This window comes from Notolepis coatsorum (genome assembly GCF_963971535.1).
Source record: "Notolepis coatsorum genome assembly, chromosome: 20".
Taxonomy (NCBI): Eukaryota; Metazoa; Chordata; class Actinopteri; order Aulopiformes; family Paralepididae; genus Notolepis; species Notolepis coatsorum.
In genome coordinates, this window is record NC_140184.1 from 58,440,681 (window position 1) to 58,464,523 (window position 23,843).

The 23,843-nt window shown below is 42.3% G+C and overlaps 1 protein-coding gene across 4 annotated transcripts in view; it reads left to right on the forward strand.

Moving 5' to 3' along the window:
- kctd15b (potassium channel tetramerization domain containing 15b) overlaps positions 1-23,190 on the forward strand; it is a 74,250-nt gene extending 51,060 nt beyond the window's left edge. For all 4 annotated transcript variants that reach the window (XM_084337380.1, XM_084337378.1, XM_084337379.1 and 1 more), the window contains 2 exons: positions 4,625-4,930; positions 19,267-23,190. In XM_084337380.1, the coding sequence (XP_084193506.1) occupies positions 4,625-4,930; positions 19,267-19,425 (465 nt within the window). In that variant the 3' untranslated portion in view covers positions 19,426-23,190. The remainder of the gene's footprint in view (positions 1-4,624; positions 4,931-19,266) is intronic.
- Positions 23,191-23,843: the final 653 nt, after the last annotated feature.

Genomic DNA, 23,843 nt, shown 5'->3' on the forward strand with positions numbered 1-23,843 from the left:
TTCTCCAGACTGTCTGACAAAATTATCGTATTTCTTTTTTAAACGTATTCAAGTATAAACATCATAACCATGTCACAATAGCATAGCAGTTATAATGTATATTATCATCAATACGTTAGTTTACCAATAGGTTAAAGTGTTATTAGATAGATTTTAGTTTTAGTTTTTCTGTTGTTTAGTTCGCAAAAGTTGGCCATTTTGAAAAATTTACCGTCAGTTTTTTTTACGGCATTTTGAAGAGGAGAGAGCTTTCAATGAGCGTTGGCATTTTTCAGAAACACCCTACCCAGAGGCCTCTAGGTCAAAAAAAGCAAATGGCTTCTGTATGAATTTTTTTAATATCTCTTATTACTCTGGATAATAAACCACAAAACTTAACGTCATTGGCATATATTGGAGCGCAGTTAGTTCTTCTCCCCTATTTTTTGCATGTAGCAACAATCAGATTTGAAATTAGTTTCAAAATGGCGGCACTTTAGCGGCTGGGTGGCGCAGCGGTCTAAGCGCTCGTCACCAACGCGAGAGACACCGGTATCGAATCCGGCTGTCAGCGTTGCCTCCGGCTTGCTCCGGCCGTCATACTGACTCAATTGGCAGAGTCAGAGGGAGGGCAGTCGATGGGTGGTAATCTGGTCGTTGTAAACAGCGACTCCTACAGGTCGGTCAGGGCGCCTGTACAGCAAGGACAGAAGATGGCGAGGGTAGTATGAGCCTCCCACACGTTACACCTCGCCAATGAGAGTCCGCGCTGGCAGGTGAAAAGCTGTGGCTGGCTGACTCCGCATGTATCGGAGGTGACATGCGATAGATTCTTCAACCCTCCCTACGACCGACCAGTGGGGGGCACATGCGAGCAACGATCAAGACAGGGGAGGGGGGAATTGGCATGACTAAATTGGGATGGGAGAAAAACACAGAAAAATAAAGAGAAAAAGTGGACCAAAAAAAGAATGGCACTTTGGCCAGAATAATAAACCTACTGTACATACAGTAGATTTCATTAACTGTTCTTATGCACGCCTGGTGATACTAAATCCAAATTGAACTTGGGCATTTGAAAGATAAGATTTGGCACAATCCATAAATGTGCGAATTGCCTATAATAAGGTAATTTATAAGCCTGCTATTCTATATTCTATAATAATATTTCAAATTGCATTGGTCCGGATGGGAGAATTCAGTACTGTATCTAAAAAAGTTTAATCATCTTCCCTTTATTCATTTCCTTAGATTTTTTTTACACGTGATCTCAAGAAGGTACTGAACGAGATCAGTGGCAGTTTTTCATGTCTGGTCAAGATCAAGGTCAACTTTATTTATATAGCACATTTAAAGGGGAACTATTTTACTATTTCTTTCACTATTTGGGCACTTTTACACAATCCCTGTGAGTTTATGGAACACCTCTGTAATTATATATTTTTTTTAATTCATTGTTTTGTATTTCTAATCAAGTACTCAAAAACAGCATTTTTCTACCTCAAGATCTCGAGCTGTTTTGAGCCTGGGCTCCTAAACCACTGCGCCGCGGCGCCGGCGCCTGAACATTATCATGCAGCGGTGTCTCTCTGACATCACAAATCATCACATTTTCAGATGACTCAGTTCAGTGAGGGTGAATATTGTGAGAGGAGAATTGGAAGAATGCGCCAATATGAGAATTAGAGACATAGATCATATTAATATAAGTCCACATAGCTAGGAAACAATGCTAAACACTGAAAAAGGCCATTTATAAGATAGTTCCCCTTTAAAACCAACCGAAGTTGTACCAAAGTGCTTCACAATATAACATATAGAAAAATACTAAAAATACAATATAAAAACTGAGAAATACAACAAAAGAAAATATATATATATATATATATATATATATATATATATATATATATATATATATATATATATATATATATATATATATATATATATATATATATATACACAAATACAATACACACAATCAGAAGCTGTAATACATTAAAACAATATAAAAAACTAAGAAATACAAAAAATTACAAATACAGTATGTACACAAAATCAGAAGCTGCAATACATTAAAAACAATCACGACACGACCAGAGATATATGGCTTACTAAGCCTCAAAACGCCAAGGAGAATAAGTGAGTCTTTAGCTGAGCCTTAAAATTCTCTAGGGTCTGAGCAGACCTAATTTGTAGTGGAAGACTGTTCCATAATTTAGGGGCAGCCACTGCAAATGCTCGGTCACCTTTTGTTTTTTGCCTAGACCTTGGGACATCTAAAAGTAATTTATTTGATGACCTCAGTGCTCTAACTGGGGTGGAAACATGGAGAAGTTCAACTAGGTACTGAGGGGCCAGACCATTTAAGGCTTTAAAAACAAACAACGCAATTTTAAAATCAATCCTGAAACGAACAGGGAGCCAGTGCAGGGAAGCTAGCACTGGACTGATGTGCTGCTCACGCCTCTTAGTGCCAGTCAAGAGGCGTGCAGCAGCTGCAGGCGTCGTATGGAGAGCTGGTCGAGACCCACATATAGAGCATTACAATAGTCCAGCCTTGACGATATGAAAGCATGGATGACCCTCTCCAGGTCTTTGGGAGATAGGTAGGGCTTTACCTTTGCCAGGAGTCTTAGTTGAAAGAAGGAGCCTTTGACCACAGACCCAATCTGTTTGTTAAATTTCAGATCCCTGTCAAAAGTGATACCAAGGCTTTTTATAGAATTTTGTTTTTTGGCATCGAGGGGCCCTAAAATACCAGCCGAGTTTCCCAAGCGGTCCAACTGCCCAAACACAATAACCTCCGTCTTGCCGTCATTAAGATTTAGGAAATTTAGATCCATCCAAATCTTGATGTCGGCAAGGGCGGCCAGCAGAGGTTCAAGACAGTTATTGCTTTCTATTTTTAGAGGAAGATACATTTGGACATCGTCCGCGTAGCAGTGAAAAGAGACATTATGCTTGCGCAGAATAGAGCCTAAGGGCAGCATGTATAAGGAAAACAACAAGGGACCCAGGATGGAACCTTGGGGAACACCACAGGAAAGAGGGGCCACATTTGAGGAGAAATTTCCCAGATGGACAGAGAAAGTCCTATCAGTCAGGTACGACTGAATTAACATAAGGGCAGCACCTCTTATACCAACACACTGTTCTAGACGGGATAAAAGGGTCTTATGATCCACTGTATCAAAGGCAGCGGTCAAATCCAGTGTTACCATAATGGCATCACACCCAGAGTCCACAGTTAAAATAATGTCATTGAACATTTTTAAAAGAGCAGTCTCAGTACTATGACGAGGTCTAAAACCCGACTGAAACTTCTCGTAGATGTCATTTGTCTCTAAAAAAGATTGCAGCTGGATGGAGATTACTTTCCATCATTGTCATTGTTAGCATGGTGTTATTCACTGTCAAAGTTGCAAAGAAAAATCATAATTCATATTCTCCTTTGTTTCATCACAAGCCTAGTAATAGACACAATGTTTCTGACACTGGGAATACATTCACATGCAAATGGACCTTGTAGAAGTGGAGCAATATTCCATTTACTTAGGTATGTATTTTAGGCGGATTTTCAGAAAATAGGGCTCCGGGCTTAAGAGGTTAAGGGTGCAATTCCCACCACGCAATCCATTCTTAGTGGATCACGCCCAACGTTACAGTTACAGTATATAACACATGTGAAATGTGTTTCCCCTAAAATTGCTTCGTAGCTGTGGTCGTAGGAGGTATGTTTTGGATTCCACGTCCATAAATTGTTTTATCTACAGTAAGTTTTGATTCTAATGCACATTGTAGCATTTAAAACAAAGATATTCAATTATGATTAAAGCACCACTTCTACGCACCTTTTCTATTCTTATTCCTGCCTTCAAGGGAAATTGAGCTTCATTAGAACATTTACCGTACTTTTCGCACTATAAGCCGCACCTGACTATAAGCCGCAGCAGCTAAATTGAATGATTGTGTACATATATAAGCCGCACTGGACTATAAGCCGCATGTGTTTTAATGTTTAATTACCATATGTAAGGGGTGGAGCCTGCGGCTTAATTTGACTCAACACGGGAAACCTCACCCGGCCCGGACAGATTGATTGCTTTTTCTCGATTCTGTGGGTGGTGGTGCATGGCCGTTCTTATATTGAGCTTTAAGTTCCCACCTCTACAGAGAATGACTCCCACCTCTACAGAGAATGACTCCCATTGGGACACAATACTGTCAGACAAATAACAAGAATTAACTCATTTACAAGTTGTATTAAGTAAATAAGGGAACAGATAAATAACATTTCAATGCAGTAAAAAAAGCAATATTTTGATTTTCGGGTTTTGTCCACATATAAGCCGCACCGTTATATAAGCCGCAGGGTCGAAAAATGGGGGAAAAAGCCGCGGCTTATAGTCCGAAAAGTACGGTAGTTAACTTCCCGCAATCTCCCTACCAGCACTACACCCACCACCACTACACCCACATACGGATGCAGAGGGAGTACTCCACACACACACACACACACACACACACACACACACACACACACACACACACACACACACACACACACACACACACACACACACACACACACACACACAGATCCGTTAACCATCTCTCTTGTGCTGTGTGTCTGGTCCAGGACTTTGGACTGCTGTACGAGGAGGCCCGCTACTATCAGCTGATGCCTATGATCAAGGAGCTGGAGCGGTGGAAGCAGGAGCGTGAGCAGCGGCGGATGTCCCAGCCCTGCGACTGCCTGGTGGTGCGCGTCACGCCCGACCTGGGAGAGAGGATCGCGCTCAGTGGGGAGAAGGTTCTCATCGAGGAGATTTTCCCGGAGACCGGAGACGTCATGTGCAACTCGGTGAACGCTGGCTGGAACCAGGACCCCACGCACGTCATCCGCTTTCCCCTCAACGGATACTGCAGGCTCAACTCTGTCCAGGTACTGTAGTGCAGTAGTCCTCAACTTGGGGACCACATGAGAAGGGCTTCAGGGGGTCCCCCCCCCAGTGTTCATTTGGTCATATTTAGTCACCTTCATTTATTTTTAGTTTAGTCAACTACAGGTCTGAGCATTTTAGTCTTAGTCAGTTTTAGTCTTGATTTTGTTTTTTTTTGTTTTAGTCTAGATTTAGTCGCAGAAAACGGATCAGTGCAACTTAGTTTACATGCATCGAAAAAAGCTAGATCAATTTAGATATTAAAAAAATGTCCTTTACCAAAATGTAAAATAACAAGATTATAATTTTTTGTATCTCAAAGTAAATAAAAATATTTAAAACAATAAAATAATAATATGAATTAACAGCAGCCGGTCTAAAGAATTTAAAGAACATAAAACGACCTCCTTATGGGGCGCCCAAGTGGCCAACCATGTAACGCGCTGCGTCGCAATGCGGCCGACCCAGGTTTGATTCCCGGACCCGCCGTCCTTTGCCGAATGTCTTCCCCCCGTTCTGTCTCCCGTTCTTCCTCTCTCTCTCTCTCTCTCTCTCTCTCTCTCTCTCTCTCTCTCTCTCTCTCTCTCTCTCTCTCTCTTCTCTCTCTCTCTCTCTCTCTCTACCGGACTGCCCGGTAGTAAAAACAATAAAAAATCTACCAAAAACATAATAAAAAAAATAAAAAAAATAAAAACGACCTCCTTATAACCGACATGGCGGCAAATTGGAGGCGAGTGCTGTTTTCCATTTATACTACATTCCAGTCGATGCCCTTTTGTCCGTCGAGTCTGGCATCACTTTAAACTTAAAGGTCCCCTGTCTTATAAATTGCCTTTTCCAGTGTTTAGCATTGTTTTCTTGTACCAACACTGATTTGATGTGAAATCTCTAGCTACTCCTGTTTCTTCAGTTCAGCTCAGACAGTGGTATAAGCTGTAGTCGAGACCTGGGACACATTTTTAGCCTCGCGTAGCTTGGCTTTTAGTGGGCCATAAGCCGCGCGGAGCTTAGCAGCCGGAAACGGAAATGCTGAAATAATAATGCGAATTATTCTAAAAGTTATAATTGTTTTGTCTCATCTTGTTGTAGTCAACATAAATTAAGAGAGATTTCATCATGGTTTTTGTAAACTACATTTTGTGTCGTCAGTTGTAGTCAACGACATTGCATAAATTATTTAGTCACGTTAGTGTCACATGGTCTCCATTAACGTGATGACTTGTCTCGTTGCCGTCAGGGGAAAAAGCTTAGTTGACGACCATAAATAGTCATAATTTTTGTTGACAAAATTAACACTGGTCCCCCCAAAAAACTGGGAATAGTTTAATTTCTGACTGACTGACTATTCTGATCGGTTTCATTTTCTCCACTGTATCATCTCAGCTACAGTGGACAGTTATGGAATTCTTGACTACATCATATCTAACAACAGAAGTCTTGTCAGATGGCGGTCCCTGAGACAAGGTTTTATGAAATAGGGGTCTACTGGCTAATGTGTACAAATGTGGGGGCGTTTTTAGGGTTATAAAACATTGGGGGCTTCAATGTTTTTTAACACAGAAATACGCAATTTTAGAGTAATTAGAGATGAATACTGAATAACTAGAATCATTAGAGGTTCTCAAAGTGAGGTCCAGGTCCATGAGAGAGATCTGGGCAGTCCCCATAGAAAATTAAAAGTTAACAGGACCAAATCATCAGTTTCTTATTTATTTATTTAACCTTTATTTAGCCAGATAAAACATTGATCTGGTCCAAGAAGCCCCAACAGGAGTACAAATATACATATATACTAGGGGTGCACCGATATATCGGTCGGGTATCGGTATCGGCCGATAAGTGCCTTGTTGACTGCTATCGGCCTATCGGCCGATAAGCTCAAATGTGCCGATAGCAGTCGCCGATAAATACCCATCAATTTGTGTAGCGTCAAAAGGCACAAAAAAAAAAGTTCACTCACACACACACAACGCCTGCCGTCCCCCACACACACACACAATCTACTGCATCAAAGTAACTACTTATGATTAACAAGGCATTCGTTTTGTGGCATTAGCGTTATATAGTTAGTGTTACACGGACAATAACATCAGCATATTATTATTACCCATAGCAGCAAGGCATTACTCCGAGTCCGTTCATTAGCTCGGTTCCATTCCGTTGCTCATTCCGTACCCAACTATACATTCTGCAATCTGTTAATAAAGTTTTCAACCAGACAAATATATAGAAAGGCTTTGTTTTATTATAACATTTGTTGCAGTAAAATCATTATGTCTCATTTGGTCATGTGTGGAGCGCCAGTCGGCGGGCCGGGCAGCTAACGTAGCTACGTTATTAGCTATTAGATGCAAGACTAACGTTACTGGTGAAAATGTGATTTGCGTTGGAATACTCCTTTGTCAACTTGCTGTACTTTGCTTGCAGGTCTGCAGTCATTATTGCTGCATTAAGAATAGCCCCAACTTTAGCCAAGGTAACGTTATGGCTAAACCTTTAACAATAGTTAACGCTAGCTTTCGGTTAGCTGTTCAATGCTATTAATAACACAACAACCCGTCAACACCCTCTCTCGGGAAGATGGCATTTAAGAAAGTATCTGCTGTTAAAATGAAGTGTTACACGTTCAATAACAAGCATATTATTTACCCGAAGATAGCAGTAAACAAGGCATTACTCCGTTAGCCCGTTCATAGCTCGGTTCCATTCCGTTGCTCATTCCGTACCCAACTACACATTCTGCAATCTGTTAATAAAGTTTTCAACCAGACAAATGTATAGAAAGGCTTTGTTTTATTATAACATTTGTTGCAGTAAAATCATTATGTCTCATTTGGTCATGCGTGGAGCGCCGGTCGGCGGGCCGGGCAGCTAACGTAGCTACGTTAAGTGTGTTCTGCTCTCGCATTCGCAAACAGAACAATGGCGGCATGCCCGGAAGTAGAAACATTTATAAACGCTTGCCGATTGGTGGTAAGGACAGCAGGAGTGGCGTAGCGGTGTGGCGTAATTGGCCGAATCGACTGTCAATCAAAATGGGTCCATTGCATTGGTTGAAAGCTCTGGTTGAGAGAATAGTATCCCGCTGCAGGCCGCAAGAATGGTTCCATTGCATTGGTTGAAAGCTCTGGTTGAGAAAATAGTATCCCTCTGCAGGCCGCAAGACGATACTGGGAGAGAGATAGTGATACCATAAACATATTTCTTGATGTTTCCTTTTTTTAAGTAAGTAAAGAGGCCTACAAATACAAACATACACATACAAATATACAGTAGTTTCATTAAAAAAAATATATATATAAATAAATATTATATATATATATATAATAGATATACATATACTGTACATACATACACACATATACACCAATAACAAAATAAAAACACAGTTAAGAATCATACACATAAGCAAACAAACAAACAAACATATGCACAGCCTATGTACAAAAGAAATAAACAGTTCATCTCTAGTCTTTACAGTTTTCTTCAATTGCATAAACACTCAAATCAAAAGTATTACACAATTATCAAAACCTTACACTCAAGGAGCAAAATATAGGCCCAGATTTGCACCCCTACAATGTCAGCCTCACACTTTTTGCAAAACAATACACACAGTGATTTGCAAAACACTAAACACACTTGCATTACATTAGACACAGAATGTCAAATTACCACACATATGAGCCAATTGGTTAAACACAGCCATCAGATGCACAAACACACCATTGCTTAATTGTAGATACACCAATCAGGTTTAAGCACTATAAAAATGCAGCAGGTGAGTTCACCTGTCTTCAACCAAAATGGAAGGAGAGTGAAGTACTGTACACAGAGAACGTGAAAATATACAATACATTCACCAAACACTACACAAGACAACCAATGATGCAGACTGATGAAAATATACATTTTCTCCCATTTTCCCAAATCAGTCAACATGGAGAATCACAACAAAAAATTATCTTGCCAGATCCAGCTAGGCAAAGAGATAATGTCTAGTATTTTCTGTTGAATTTTTTTTACTGTAATTTTAACCTGTACTGGATACAGTATTTTATGTTTGTCTGATATTTGCTGAGCTTACAGTGTTATGCACATAGTAAGTAGCATGAAAACTGGGACATGTATTGTTGTGATTCTCCATGTTGAAATGTTGACTGATTTGGTTATATGGAGAGAACATTTATATTTTCATCAGTCTGCATCATTGATTTGGGTATATGGAGAGAAAATGTAATTTTTTTCACTTACAGTACTTTAATCACTGAGAAGTAGAATTGCTAAATGTGTTTTAGGTTAAGCACAGCAGTGTGTGTAACTGGTTCAAACAGAATGAAGTCATATGAAACGTGTGTTTCATATGGTAACAAAATGTAGTTTTTATAAATTAGTGTATGGTTTTGACAAGTGTTTAATTTAGCAAGGGATCTGAGGTGTTCTGATAATTGTGTGTGTGGTTGTGCTAATTGTGTGTTTTGAAACACCGGGCCCCGTTTTCAAAATCATGCTTAGACAATCGAAAAAAAACTGTATTGTGTGTTTCATTATATACATATGTTTCAGTCTTCTCATAAAAAAAATATTAGATTTTTGGGTCTTTTCCTGCCTTTGGTCCGCTTTGCATTCACATCTCAAATGAACCGCAGCAGGGTTCACTTGCAAGAGTGAATGAGCTTTCACACCACCCCAAACCAACCGGACTATCCGAGGAAATGAACCAGGGTTCGATTAAAGCTTATTATAGGACACTGGACATGGGTATGGATGGCTCCAGGTGCTGCTGCGTTAAAGTGCACATCTTCAATATCTGTACGATTTAAAAGCACAGTGCAGGACACACTCAAAGGTTATCGCACCTCAGAGATGGCAGTGGACATGTATGACAGGACAAAGGCCATATGTAATGGCCTTTGGATTGAGGAACATACTACCAGCCAAAGGAGGAAGCAGAAAAGGATGGACGAGTATGTAGTTGAGTCATCTTGTGGCACAAGCTCAGACCTCAGCTCAGGAGATCATCTGAGACAGAGACTGTTCTATCCAGTCGTCGACAGAATGCTGCAAGAGCTTGAGAGCAGGTTCTCATGAGTTGGATAACAACTTATGAGAGGCATACAGGCATGTTATCCAGCCTCAGACCAGTTTCCAGTTGCTGCAACCCCTCGCCACACATTACAATATCCAACTATTGCCAGAGGAGATCACAGTTGCAAAGTGTTTCCTGGTCAGGACAGGCAGAGATGCAGTCCCTACTATCCAAAGTGTCTTTTCCCTCCTGGGTGATAATAATAATAATAATAATAATAATAATAATAATAATAATAATAATAATAATAATAATAATAATAATAATAATAATAATAATAATAATAATAATAATAATAATAATAATAATAATAATAATAATAATAATAATAATAATAATAATAATAATAATAATAATAATAATAATAATAATAATAATAATAATAATAATAATAATAATGCATTTGATTTATAAGGCACCTTTCAGGACACTAAAAAAAAAGTCCACAAATCGGTGAATGAAAAAATTATAGGATCAAATGAAAACTACTTACTAAAAATGGATGTTTAAAAGTACTAAAAACCAACAAAAAATACCAAACACTAACAAACATTCAGCACAGACAATGGGGATGCTGACATTAAGTAAAAAAAAAAAAAAAAAAATTAGATCCGGGGCTAGGAGAAAAACATCCGGGGCCAAAGCCCCGAAGCCCAGGGCTAACGACGCCACTGTTGTCGACATGACACACTGCTGTGGTGTCTCAGAAGGCCTTCCTGTCTGCAGCTGTGGTTGGGAGGGTTACTGTCAAACTGTCATCCAGATTACAGATTATGAATTACATGCTTCAAACTGTTGTGTAATACACATTACTGGAATACGCAAAGGATTTAATCTAATCTCAATACTTTTTGTTACTTTTGTTTACCTTGCCTCCAAAATCCATAGAATATGCAGTTGGATAAAACATTGTATTCCTGTAATATGAATAGTGGGATTATAATCTCGTAGCACCAGTATCAACCACTTTTTGTAAATGGTGTGACATAACAATTCTTATTTCACAATCGCAATTGTCTCACTTTCTTTTACCCTTCAAAACATTTTGGGGGGAGTAATCCAAAAAGTAATACATTTAGAAAAAATAGTCAACTTTTTTTTCTTTCCAAATTGATCTGTACGTTTGTACAGTAACTAGAACACAGTACAGTCACCAGTGTTTTGTAAAGAGATGACTGTAGTTTAACCCCAACACACTCAAGTGCAGCATCTTGCACTGCAGTATCTGCAGTATCTTCTGTCCTCTTCTGTCCTCTTCTAGTGGTTGGAGGCTATAGTGCTTGAGATAACCTTTCTACCTTTGTCTGTCGTTTCCCATACTGTAGTGTTTCTGTTCGGAGTTCCAGTTTAAAAACCTTACTATAAAGTTAGTTGACATGATTTGTGGCCCCCGCATAAATCCTTCTCCACAGCCTGAGATCATAGTGTTCGAGCAACAACCTCTCACATCGTAAACCCAACGCAGATAATCGCTGTTATCTGATGTGGTTCGCAGCCAGTTCGGCGAGAATTTCAAGAGATAATGGCAAGTCTTTCAGGTGTATCCCATCAGTATCCCATTCTCATTTTGTGTGGAAAGTCTTTTTGTCTTCTTCTGCCCAAAGAGGTCTAAGGAGGAAGAGGAGGAGGAGGAGGGGGTGGGGGGGGTTATAGGGAGAACATAGCAGCCTCACACTAGACGTGTGGCAGAAGACCCGTAGCTATACGCAGCCCAACACACACACACACACACACACACACACACACACACACACACACACACACACACACACACACACACACACACACACACACACACACACACACACATACAACACAACACTCACATAGCAGAGCCGGCCCCCAACACCCCACATGGCCCTCTCTCTCTCAGGCAGTCTAGCTCCACACTGACACCTCCACCTCCCCTCCTGCCAATGTGAGAGACCTCCTCCTGGGGCCGTGGGAGCCGAGTGGGACAAAGCAAGCACGTTTGGACTGCGGCCATGTTTTCTTGCAAAAAATAAAAATAAAAAAAAAAAGGAGAGAGAGAGAGAGAGAGAGAGAGAGAGAGAGAGAGAGAGAGAGAGAGAGAGAGAGAGAGAGAGAGAGAGAGAGAGAGAGAGAGGAATGGAAGTAGGGGAGGAGAGGAGGGGGTGGGGGGTGGAGAAATGATGCATAATTTACACCTTACTCCTTTTTAAGACACAGCTCCCCTTTTTAAAAAAGACTCCAATATAACACTGCTCGGGGCGATTGGAATACACGTATTGCATTTTTTAATACCATACTTACAATTTCTCAAACAGCCTAAACCGGTTTATACTTCTTTTATAGATTTTTAAATGACTTGCAATATAATTAATTGGCCGCATCAACTAACACAACATTTTCCCCACACTGTTTACCAGGGAGTCTGGTTGTGGTAATGGGCGTGTGCATGTGCACTGACGAAGACGCTGTGTGGAGGGTTTCATTAAGGCCTCTCCCACAGGACACTGGGTCACAGGAGCAGAGGCCAAATGGAGTGTGTGAATGACCCTGTGTGCATAGTGCAGAACAGTATAGAACAGTACAGTACAGAACATAACAGAACAGAATGGTACAGTACAGTACACTACAGTAGAGTACAGAACAGTATAGTACAGAACATTACAGAACAGTACAGAACATTACAGAACAGAACAGTACAGTACAGTACAGAACCCTCTGGTTTGTAGTGCCCTTGTTAATGAATGAGGATCACAGAGGGGACTCCTGAAGGGCACACACACACACACACACACACACACACACACACACACACACACACACACACACACACACACACACACACACACACACACACACACACACTGTATTTGAAGGGAATGGGAGCAGATGGAGGTGTGTGTTTTTTTTTGTAAGGGGAGAATTTTCTAAACAACTTACTCATCCTGTCCTCTCATTGTTACGTGGAGCGATGAGAAGGTTATGAAAATAATCCCCATCTTACCTCCGCCAGACAATACGCCTGTGATCTGATTACAGTACCTGGATCATCCTAACCCAGAGGAACACACACACACAACCACACCCTGCCCTACAGAGAAAGAGAGAGCGAGAGAGCGGGAATAGGAAAGAGAGAAACTGTGGGGTTGAACAATGTTCAGCCCACTTTTCAGACAGATCCTCAGACTAGAAAGAGACCCTTATTGTGTGGCACCATTTTAAGGGCGAGCTAATTTCACTTCATCTTGTTCACGCACGTCACCACTCTGCCAGCAGGCTGCCCTCTGGCTCGGAGTCGCTAGAGCCTCTGATACGAGCGTGCATGCAAATGGAATATTGTGATTCTTAAGGCCAGTTTTGCAGACATGTCTGGTCCTTAGACTGATCAGATGCTGTCGTGTACCACGATTTATGATTCCATTCTTCTTAATTGAACTGTTAGTTGAAGGCAAAGTTTTTTTTCTATTGGCAATGAAATGTCAGTGATACTTCTGAGTACAAGCAATCAATTCATGACTATAGATGAATGATTTAGGCGTTGAAAACGTTCAAGCGCTCTTTCAAGGACCCTCATGCCCACACACACAAACATTTCAGGATAATTTTATTAGATTTGATTAGATTAAAATGTATTCTCATTATACAGCACAAGTACAGTACAACGAAAATAAGTTTGGCATCCAACCAGAGTGCAAATGTAACAGTAAAGTGCAAAGAAAATATACAATGTACAGGTGATTAAACTGGTACAAAACATACAAATTAGTACTACTGAGTGTAGTGCTAATCAGATGTATGTACAGACTTTGTAGTATATGTTTATATACTATTATGTACAGTGATACAGGTATAAAGACAGTATGGTAGTAGTCATACTGGCCAGCAGCGTAACTAGTAAGAGTAGGATATGTACAGATATAGATCTAGTATCTATCTACAGATATGCAAAAGGAATTATGTGCAGGTAAGTACAGACAGGTGTGGATAGATATATATGCAGTGAGAATAAATATATAGGTATATACAGCATTATTGTACATGCTATCATACAGAGCTATGGGTTACATGCAGGTGAACTGTATAAAGAGGGGTTAAATGCAGGTATATTCAAACAAACATTATGTATATATATATATGTGGTAAATATACAAATATAAATGTAGATATGCAGTATATACAGCACTGTTGTACATGCTATCATACAGAGTAGCCTATATGGGTAGACTATGAGCTGGGTAGTTAAGATTATTATGATTACTATGATTACAGTGTAGGGCAGTTGTAGACAGTGAAAGCAGTAGATAGGTATAAATTGAGTAGAGGCAACGATGAAGTTCAGAGTCTGTATGATGAATGTGGTTTTCATGAATACCCTGGACATTTGAATAACAGCAATAGTACAACCAAACCCACACATTTAAGATATTAATATTGCCTATACCTACATGCCCCACCCCACCCTTGTAGCCTTGCTTATTGTACAGCCGTAAAAACAGCCCCACCAGTGGTTCTCCATGAAGTCATGGGAGGAATTCAGAGGGGGGAGGGGTTCATAATACAAACCACCTGCACTGTGATGTAGAGCCAGGGGAGAGGGCAGCGCCGGCGCTTAAAGACAGAGGGAAAAACATTTAGCCAAAGAGCCCACAGAGGTGTACACACACGCTCCCAGGTCCAGGCCAGGCCCAGGCCCTCCATACATCACCAGGCCCAGGCCCGCTCCATACATCACCTTGATGGAGCACTTGCATCAGGCCAGACTCAATCTGTCCTTCATCACCATGACAGCAGATCCACTCAGAGAGAGAGAGAGAGAGAGAGAGAGAGAGAGAGAGAGAGAGAGAGAGAGAGAGAGAGAGAGAGAGAGAGAGAGAGAGAGAGAGAGAACCTCTTTTCCTTGCTGCCAGCACCGGGGACAACACGCCATGGTCATTCTCTTACATGTCACCCTGTCACTCCATTCATCCTGCTGAGCCAGGTGGAACCTAGAGAGACCAGACCACGCACACACACATGCACACACACACACACACACACACACACACACACACACACACACACACACACACACACACACACACACACACACACACACACACACATACTAGATTCCTTTCCTCTGAAACAGAGCACACAGTAAACTTCAGGAACTACTCCTTCAGGAACTCTTCTCTGTTTTTTCTAAAAAAATCCATTGTTGATCATTTGCCTCAGATAATATAAGAATATATTTCCTATGTCATTGTCAATCGCATTTTTCTTTTCGTTAGCTTGATAGTTGCTTGCTAGAACACAGTGGGACGGCATAGACAATGAGTCAGAGCTCAAACGGTTGAGGGATCCAGACATTAGCTTTTTGGTCAAGCTGAGAAGGTGAGGCAGAGAGAGAGAGAGAGAGAGAGAGAGAGAGAGAGAGAGAGAGAGAGAGAGAGAGAGAGAGAGAGAGAGAGACTGTAGTGCTCTGTGTCACATTTTAAAGGCCATGCATAGTTAAACAACCCCCCCCCCCCCCCACCTCACTGTCTCTGTGCAGAAGCACCCATCAAGGCTGCTCTGAGCCCCGTACCGGAGACTCATGACTGGAGTGCGGCGTGTCTCTTAGCCCCTCTAGTGAGAGGCGTGCCAGTGCGTGCATTCACTCCGGTGGCTATCAATATTACATGACGCTCCGTTTTCCAGCCACGACGAGACTCAGTCATCATCCCACTTTGATTTTCCATTCCTGGCCCCCGCCATCTTTGCCGCGCTTCAGATTATGGCGCTTGGAGGGATAGAGAGGCTGTTCATCCCCATGGCGACCCCAGGGTTGAGTGGCAGCTCGGAGAGATGATTATATGCTGTGTGTGTGTGGGTATGTTGTGATCGTAGCAGGTCCCTGTGTCTCTAAGTCAACCCGGCTGCAACATTGAGAATAGTTTAGTGTGGTACAGTAGGAGTGCAGAGGAAAAACTCACCAGGGAAGATGAAGAGGATGAGAGGCAGAGGCTTTTGTTCACATCCATGGCTTCAAACGTGCAACGCAGGAGAAAAGGGCGACAAGAAGGGCTGGCAGAGTTGAGGGGGGAGAAGGAAGTCAAGTTTGATCAACTTGTCGACGTAATAACCAGATAACAAAATAACCAGACGATGTAGTTTGCTTGCTTTCCTTTTTCTTCAAAGAGGGATCTAACTTTGCTAGTTTTCTGTGACAGTTAACTACAGGGATGCACACACAGTGGTACTAGTACAGGATATTGGGTCAATGCCAGGCAAGGTTATCTGAGAATTTCCCTAATATTAAAATCTGATAGCAAAAGCAAGCCATGTGTAACATGTCAGAAATCAAAGTGACTTGATTTTCTTGCATTACCTTTGTAAAATAAGCATGTTAGATCTATAATAGAGAAAAGGGGTTTATATCCCGATCATCTTTGTCCAAGGACCCCAAACTAATGGCCTAACTCTATATTGTTCAGTAAAAGTGATGGATCAGATTAGTTCTCCATATCTGCCGATAATGAATGTTTAGGACTCTGAACTGAATGGAAAAGTGGCACTGGTGAATCCTAGTTAGCTGAAGAGAGACAGGAGAGTGAGTGTAAGTGATCTCTAGTTAACTGACGAGAGACAGGAGAGTGAGGAGAGGTGATCTCTAGTTAACTGACGAGAGACAGGAGAGTGAGGAGAGGTGATCTCTAGTTAACTGACGAGAGACAGGACAGTGAGGAGAGGTGATCTCTAGTTAACTGACGAGAGACAGGAGAGTGAGGAGAGGTGATCTCTAGTTAACTGACGAGAGACAGGAGAGTGAGGAGAGATCATCTCTAGTTAACTGATGAGAGACAGGAGAGTGAGGAGAGATCATCTCTAGTTAACTGACGAGAGACAGGAGAGTGAGGAGAGATCATCTCTAGTTAACTGACGAGAGACAGGAGAGTGAGGAGAGATCATCTCTAGTTAACTGACGAGAGACAGGAGAGTGAGGAGAGATAGTTTGAGCTGGGACTTTAACCCACACAGCCAATATGGCTGGTATTGTCGGAGTGTTAGCAGACTGAGCTATAACAGCACACTATGTTTTATTTTAGCTTCATAAGAGACAGCATTACTTTTCAGCAGGGGATAGTCTTAGGACAATGTCCTGTGGAAATCTTTTCAGTTGCATATATTTAAATATAAAATTAATTATTGTTGATGAACCCTCTGGCAACTGTGTAGAAACTAAAAATGTGAAATAGTTTTTGACACATGCACACACGCTTACAGTCATTACAGTAGGCCTCTGAATCTGAGAAAACATAATAAAATAAAATAATAATCATGATAATAATAATCCCTAAGTCCTTTTGTGTCACGCGCATTCATGATAAAAGTGTTTTTTCTATCTTTATCTTTATTGATAAGATCCATTCTCCTCTGTGACCGAACTCATCGCCTAACATGACAAGAGTCCCACATGTGTTAAAAAATTATGGGGAAATGCAATGTGATGCAATGATCAAAGAGAGGAGTGTAATATAATTTCCATAATCGTTAGGGCTTCTCCTCCTTCGTCTGTCGTTGGATTGGGGAGTGTTTGATGCTTGGGCAGGTTGCTCTCTCACAAATTACAGACTTTATCTTCATCATATGGCCAGAGGAGAGGAGAGGAGAGATGAGGAGTGGAGAGGAGAGGAGAGGAGAGGAGAGGAGAGGAGAGGAGAGGAGAGGATAGGAGAGGCGAAGAGTGAAGAGGGGAGGAAATGAGTGAAGAGGTGATGAGTGGAGAGGAGTGGAGAGGAGAAGAGTGAAGAGGAGAGGAGATGAGTGGAGAGGACAAGCAGAGTGGAGAGGAGAAGAGTGAAGAGGAGAGGGGAGGAGGGAAGATGAGTGGAGAGGAGAGGGTGAAGTTATACAAGTGGTCCTCTCTCGGGTTTAAAATAAAATGTTGACCCCTTCAGATGCTGTAGTAGTTGTAGTAGTAGTTGGGCTGTTTAAGATACCCAAATTGGATTCAGGTCTGTTGAACAAGTGTGTGTGTGTGTGTGTGTGTGTGTGTGTGTGTGTGTGTGTGTGTGTGTGTGTGTGTGTGTGTGTGTGTGTGTGTGTGTGTGTGTGTGTGTGTGTGTGTGTGTGTGTGTGTGTGTGTGTGTGGTGTGTGTGTGTGTGTGTGTGTGTGTGTGTGTGTGTGTGTGTGTGTGTGTGTGTGTGTGGTCTGTCTGTCTGTCTGTCTGTCTGTCTGTCTGTCTGTCTGTCTGTCTGTCTGTCTGTCTGTCTGTCTGTCTGTCTGTCTGTCTGTCTGTCTGTCTGTCTGTCTGTCTGTCTGTCTGTGTCCTTGCTTGTGCGCATACATGTGTGTATGTGTGTGTATGCGTATGTACATGTTGTGTGTGTTCCTCTGCCTCACCCTGTTCCCCAGACGGGGGACGCTGCAGCCCTTCGACCTGCAGGCCTAAACGCACTGCTTTATAGCCCCTCCAATGGGGCCCACAGTCCCTGTAATTAGAGGGGCCACTCGTCTCAGTGTGCCTGGTCTGTGTCTGTGGGGGAGCAGGATTCATGTTGGTTTCATGTTAGAAGAAGACCTTCCATTTCAGTGTGTTTCACACTCCATTAAAGGAAGAGAGTAAATACACAGTGCTCTGCACATGGGGATTTAGAAAGAGAGAGAGAGAGAGAGAGAGATCCCCCTCTCCAAAGAACCCCATAAGGATTACAACAGTTGAGGAGGAGGAGGAGGAGGAGGGGAGAGATAAATTAATAATAAAAGCTTTGGGAGCTGGAGCTGTTGTAACATGCATCTCTACCCCCCCCCCCCCCCCCCCCAAGGCTCCATTTATTAAGTCCAGGCCTGATCGCCCCGCTCACTCCTCCTCATTCACCACACGTCTCTCGCTCTCGCTCTCTCTCTCTCTCTCTCTCTCTCTCTCTCTCTCTCTCTCTCTCTCTCTCTCCCCCCGTGCTCATAGCGGCAACACCAGACCTCACTTCTCCTCTCACCCCAGCCTCATTACTCAAATTAGGAGGCCTAGTTATCTCCGCGCTGAGCTTCAGTCAGCTCCTAACATGCCCCGCTCAGTGTTTTCACACCTTCCCCATCCCTTTGAGCTGATGCCCTCGGATCAGTCGTCCGACGCGCAAAGCATGAATATTGCAGAGATGGTATGATGTCCGAGCGCTCCCTCCGATGTGTTCTGTCCATTTGTGCGATGGGTGAATGACACACTGCACGGTGTGATTGGTGCATATGGATGGATGGATGGTTATTATGATTGACAAGCCTGTGTTAACCGCATGCTCGTCTCCGCCTCCTCTCTGCAGGTACTTGAGCGTCTCTTCCAGAAGGGCTTCAGTGTGGCGGCGTCCTGCGGTGGCGGCGTGGACTCCTCCCAGTTCAGCGAGTACGTGCTGTGCCGCGAGGACAGGCGGAGCCTCTCCATGAGCACCCCCATCAGGATAAAGCAGGAGCCTCTGGACTAGAGCACCCTGGGGAGAGAGACTTAGCCATGAGGGGCTCGCCCTCCCGTCACCCCCCCCCCCACCCTACCACCATCAACACCCCAAAAAGAACAAATCCCCACCCACCCTCCTTTCCTCCCAGACAACGTCCCCTAACCTTCTGAAAAAGACAACAAAAATAAACTAAATAAACTAGCCCGGCAGCAAGAAACACCTAAGTATTAGCAGAGGCATGTTAACGTTGCCAGCTCTGCAGGAAATCCGTGCTCTAAGGGGAATGTAGTATCAAACAAACAAACAACAACAAAAGAAGAAAAGATTTTGATTACTTTAAATAAACACCCAAAGAAATCTGGGACCGTGATGAACAAGACGACTGAAGAAGCAGCTCTCTCTTGAAGTCCAATTTAGGACCATGACTGATCTCTCTCTCTCCCCCCCCCCCCCCTTCCATTGTATGGTTTACCAATCCCTGGTGTGAGAAGGCGTCCCGGTATTTTTATTTGACATTTTTAAGGAGGGACAGGGCAGCTCTTGCTGACCCCCTCTCAGTGCAGCGCATGGCGGCGTGTCGTCCAGTTCTGTGTCTGTGTGAGGCCCTGTGTTGTGGTGCTGTGTGCCAGTGCAACTGAGTGGGGACAGGTCTTTGGGACAGGGAAGGCCTGGCTTGGCTAGCTGTGGGACAGGTGCTGGCGGATAGGACAAGGTACTAAAGGACGACAAGAAGAAACAAGGAACCCCAATTTCGCCAGAACCCCTTCACCCCCCCCCCCCCCTCCACAGCCAAACAAACTGGCCTTGCTATAACAAAAGGCCCCTGCCAAAACCAGCGTTGTTTGCCAAATTGATTGTTTATTAGTGTTTTTTTCTTCATTGTTGTTTATAAAGTATGTTACTTGCTCCTTTTTGCTGTTTTATCACAACATGGCGTAAACAATTATTAATAGGATTATTTTCTATGTTTTTCTTTTTTTTCTTTTTTCTTTCTCCACTATGAAGGATGTATGAGCGTTGTATCCATTAGGACCAGGAGAGCTTGTGTGAGGGAGCATTTCTTGGCAACGGTTGTAGAAACTCTCTCTCTCCGATGTCTGGAGGCTACATGGCTGGTAAATGCATTCAGAGCTGGAGCACGTCTCATTGTTTAAATGGGAGGCTGCAAGGGATCCTGGGTAATTTCTACATTGTTTATAGTCAAATGTGTAGTACACACACACAAAAAAAAAGAATTCTCCCCAATTAACTCTGAAAACATATCCTGGATCTCTCCGATCAGATCCATTCTTTCATTGAGCATGGTAGATATGTTATTTTTTTTTTATTATAATTTTCTTTATTTTAAGCAAAAGTTTGAGGAAGGTGTGTGAACTTTAAGTGAGAAAATCGGGTGTAAATTGCACATGAAAAAGCTCTAATTGCGTTCCGGATTTGTCCAGATTTGCCAGAATGTTTTGTGACTTGAGGACCGACGTGGGAAGCTGAGGTTTACCAGTATATCTCAATGATTGTGAATAGAGATGTACTCTAAATGCTTGATGACTTTTTGTTTTGCACTTAAAAAAAAATCACATTATCTACAGAGCTGCCTGTCCAGTTGTACCCTTCAAATATATATTAGGACCCCTTTGACCAGTGCCAAATCAAACTGTTACTCTTCTCATCTTTTAGGGGATAAGTAGGACATTTCAAGAGAGAACATGGTTCATAAAGTTATGATGAAACATAGGTGTCAAAGCAGACATGGTGCCTATTTTTGTTGATTGTACACGGTTAAAAACAGGTCAAGGTCTCCTGTCACGGCTGTTTAGCTAAAACAGAAATAATGGATTATCTTACACAACGCAGCGTGAAAAGTAGTGAAATACTGTTCAATAATTTTAACTCCTACGTTTGTGCTGGTCTTTGGTCAAGAGAGTTCACTCCCATGGTACTTTAAGACATCTGCACCAAGACCAACACTGTTGTTGTGTTTATTTCAATATTGTCACTTCTAAACTCTGGTTATCTCAGTGTTTTGTTTCTCCCCGACATGTCTGCTTGGCAGAACACAACGTGAACGTGTGCCTGAGTGTCAGAGCAGCGTTCACACGAGATGAGTGGGAGGGAGGCACTCGCTCTGTCCTGCTCCCGTCTTTTTGGTCTGACTCTCAGCATTTCTTGATCAAACGCAAACAAGATACTTTATATGTGTTTGTAACTTACCGATGCTGTTTCTTCCATTCTGAAAGACTTGATAAAAAAGAATGAAAAGAAAAGAGAAAAAAAAGAAGTCCATTCTGATGTTGGCGGGCACTGGCAGTTCATTTGAGTTGGGTTTGGAAAGTCTGCAGGGGGTTGGTTTTATTAACTTGAAGATATTCATTAAAATAAAACAAACGGGCGGAAGTTCTACTCAACCAGTTTTTACATTGTCCTAATATGCTCTCTCTCTCTCTCTCTCTCTCCATGGAAGGCCACTGATTAAACAAGCCCAAAGAGTTGATAAAGATGGGCCTTGGTGGTGCGTAGTGTACCACAGCTCCCAACCCAGTGCAGACATCCTGGAGGTCTCTCTCTCTCCCACAATCAAGCCTCTTCTTTGTTCTGACCTGCCACTGGCCTCCGCCTTTGCATCCCAGTCGCCCTCAAAGGGAATAGCCAACCAGGCCTTTCATGTTGCTGTGGGACGTTGGGGCTTCACAGCGCATCCCCGGGGCGAGCGGCTCAGCGGTGCCAGCAGAGACACGTGTTGTGCCCCCCTACTGTGTCACCCCCATGCCCCAATGTTCAGAGCACGCCCTCCTACCCTATGGCTCCCTCCCCAACCCCCCCCCACACACACACACCACAGCATAGCACACAAACTGATGAGTCAAAACTCAAGGCCAGCCAGCTGCCCTCTCTCTCATAACCAACCAGGATTCGAGATTCCTGTGCTCGATCCAAAGGTGGCCCCCTGGATCTTTCCATCACGTTGATAATGAGGTTCTATGTAATAGCATTTCATTCGTCTCAGTTTAGGCCTTTTCCCACTGGGGATACAGATTCTATACTAAAACTTAAAAACGTATTGTCCGATACAGAGTACCTGCCCTACCTGTTACTTTAACTGATCAGTATAGTTTAGATCATTAATTAGTTTGGGGTCATTGGATACATTTGAGATATAATAAATTTTTCTTACTTGCTCCTATGTGCCCCCAAAAATACAGAAAATCAAGGTGCTTTACTTTGATTTCTGACATGTTACACCTGGCTCTATTGGATTTAATATTGGGGGCAACTCTACCCTGCGTTAGCCTGGTATCTGCCCCTTGTATTCCATATCGGTGGATCCCAAATAAGACTGATATAATGACCTCCTTACATCTTGATGTGCAAAGAGGCAACTAATCATTCACTACAATACCGTATAAACTTGACTGCTGGTAACTTCGTACACATGTACCGGTACCGCCCCGTCAGTGGTCAGTCCAGGAACACGGGGAGTCCACCTCTGAGGTGGGGTCAGCTGTACAGTTACAGTGTATCGGAATTATCAGGAATTTTCTGGGTTTTCTTTACAGAACCCTCAACATTACATCTTAGTTCTCGTTACGCAAAGCGAACGGAAATAATCCACAGCATTACATTGTGTACATACGGAATAAAACATTTCAAAAGGGTATTCTAAGGTGCAAAAATGTATATTATTTAAAGTGTTTAAAAAAAACTAAACAATTAGACTGTGGTATTAAAGGGCATGTGTTCATTTACAGTGTCTATTTGATTTCTTTTCTTGCATATTTGCGATAATAAAAAGGATGTACTGTATATCTGGTGATTGTGTTGTAATTTGGGGTGGGTGAGTGTGAGAACTGTGATTTTAAAAAGCCTGTGAGATCATCGGACATCTCCCCTATTACTGAGATCTGGAGGACCTGAGCTGAACCCTCAGCACTCTGTAATTGACCTGATGAGACCTGTTAAAATCTTGCCAGTGAACCAAAACACATCTGGGCCCCCGTTCACTCCCCTAAAAGGGGAAGATTGTCCTTAGGGTTGAATGGAGATCAGCAGCCAGGGCTATACCAAGGGAGTAACAGGGGCTGCATATTAAAGGCTGAAATGGGTTAAGATCTTGAGAGAAAAAGAAAATTAATATGCTCCCAAACTCCAATATTTTGCACCCGAGTTAAACGTTTTGGTCTTTAAAAAAATGCTGCTGCTTAATTAGCAGCAGAATCCTGAGGGGGACTTTCTCATAGTCAAACAGTGGTACTTAGCTCAATCTGTACTTAGCATGTGATATGCTGGTAAATGGAAATGAAGGATGTTTCATTAGTGAATTGTTTAGTAATCAGGTTGGAAAGATGATCACTATAAAGTTACAGTGTTTTTATAAATGCTAATATTTTTTGTCAATGTTGCATGATAAATATTCACAATATATATAATATCAATATATACGTATACATAAA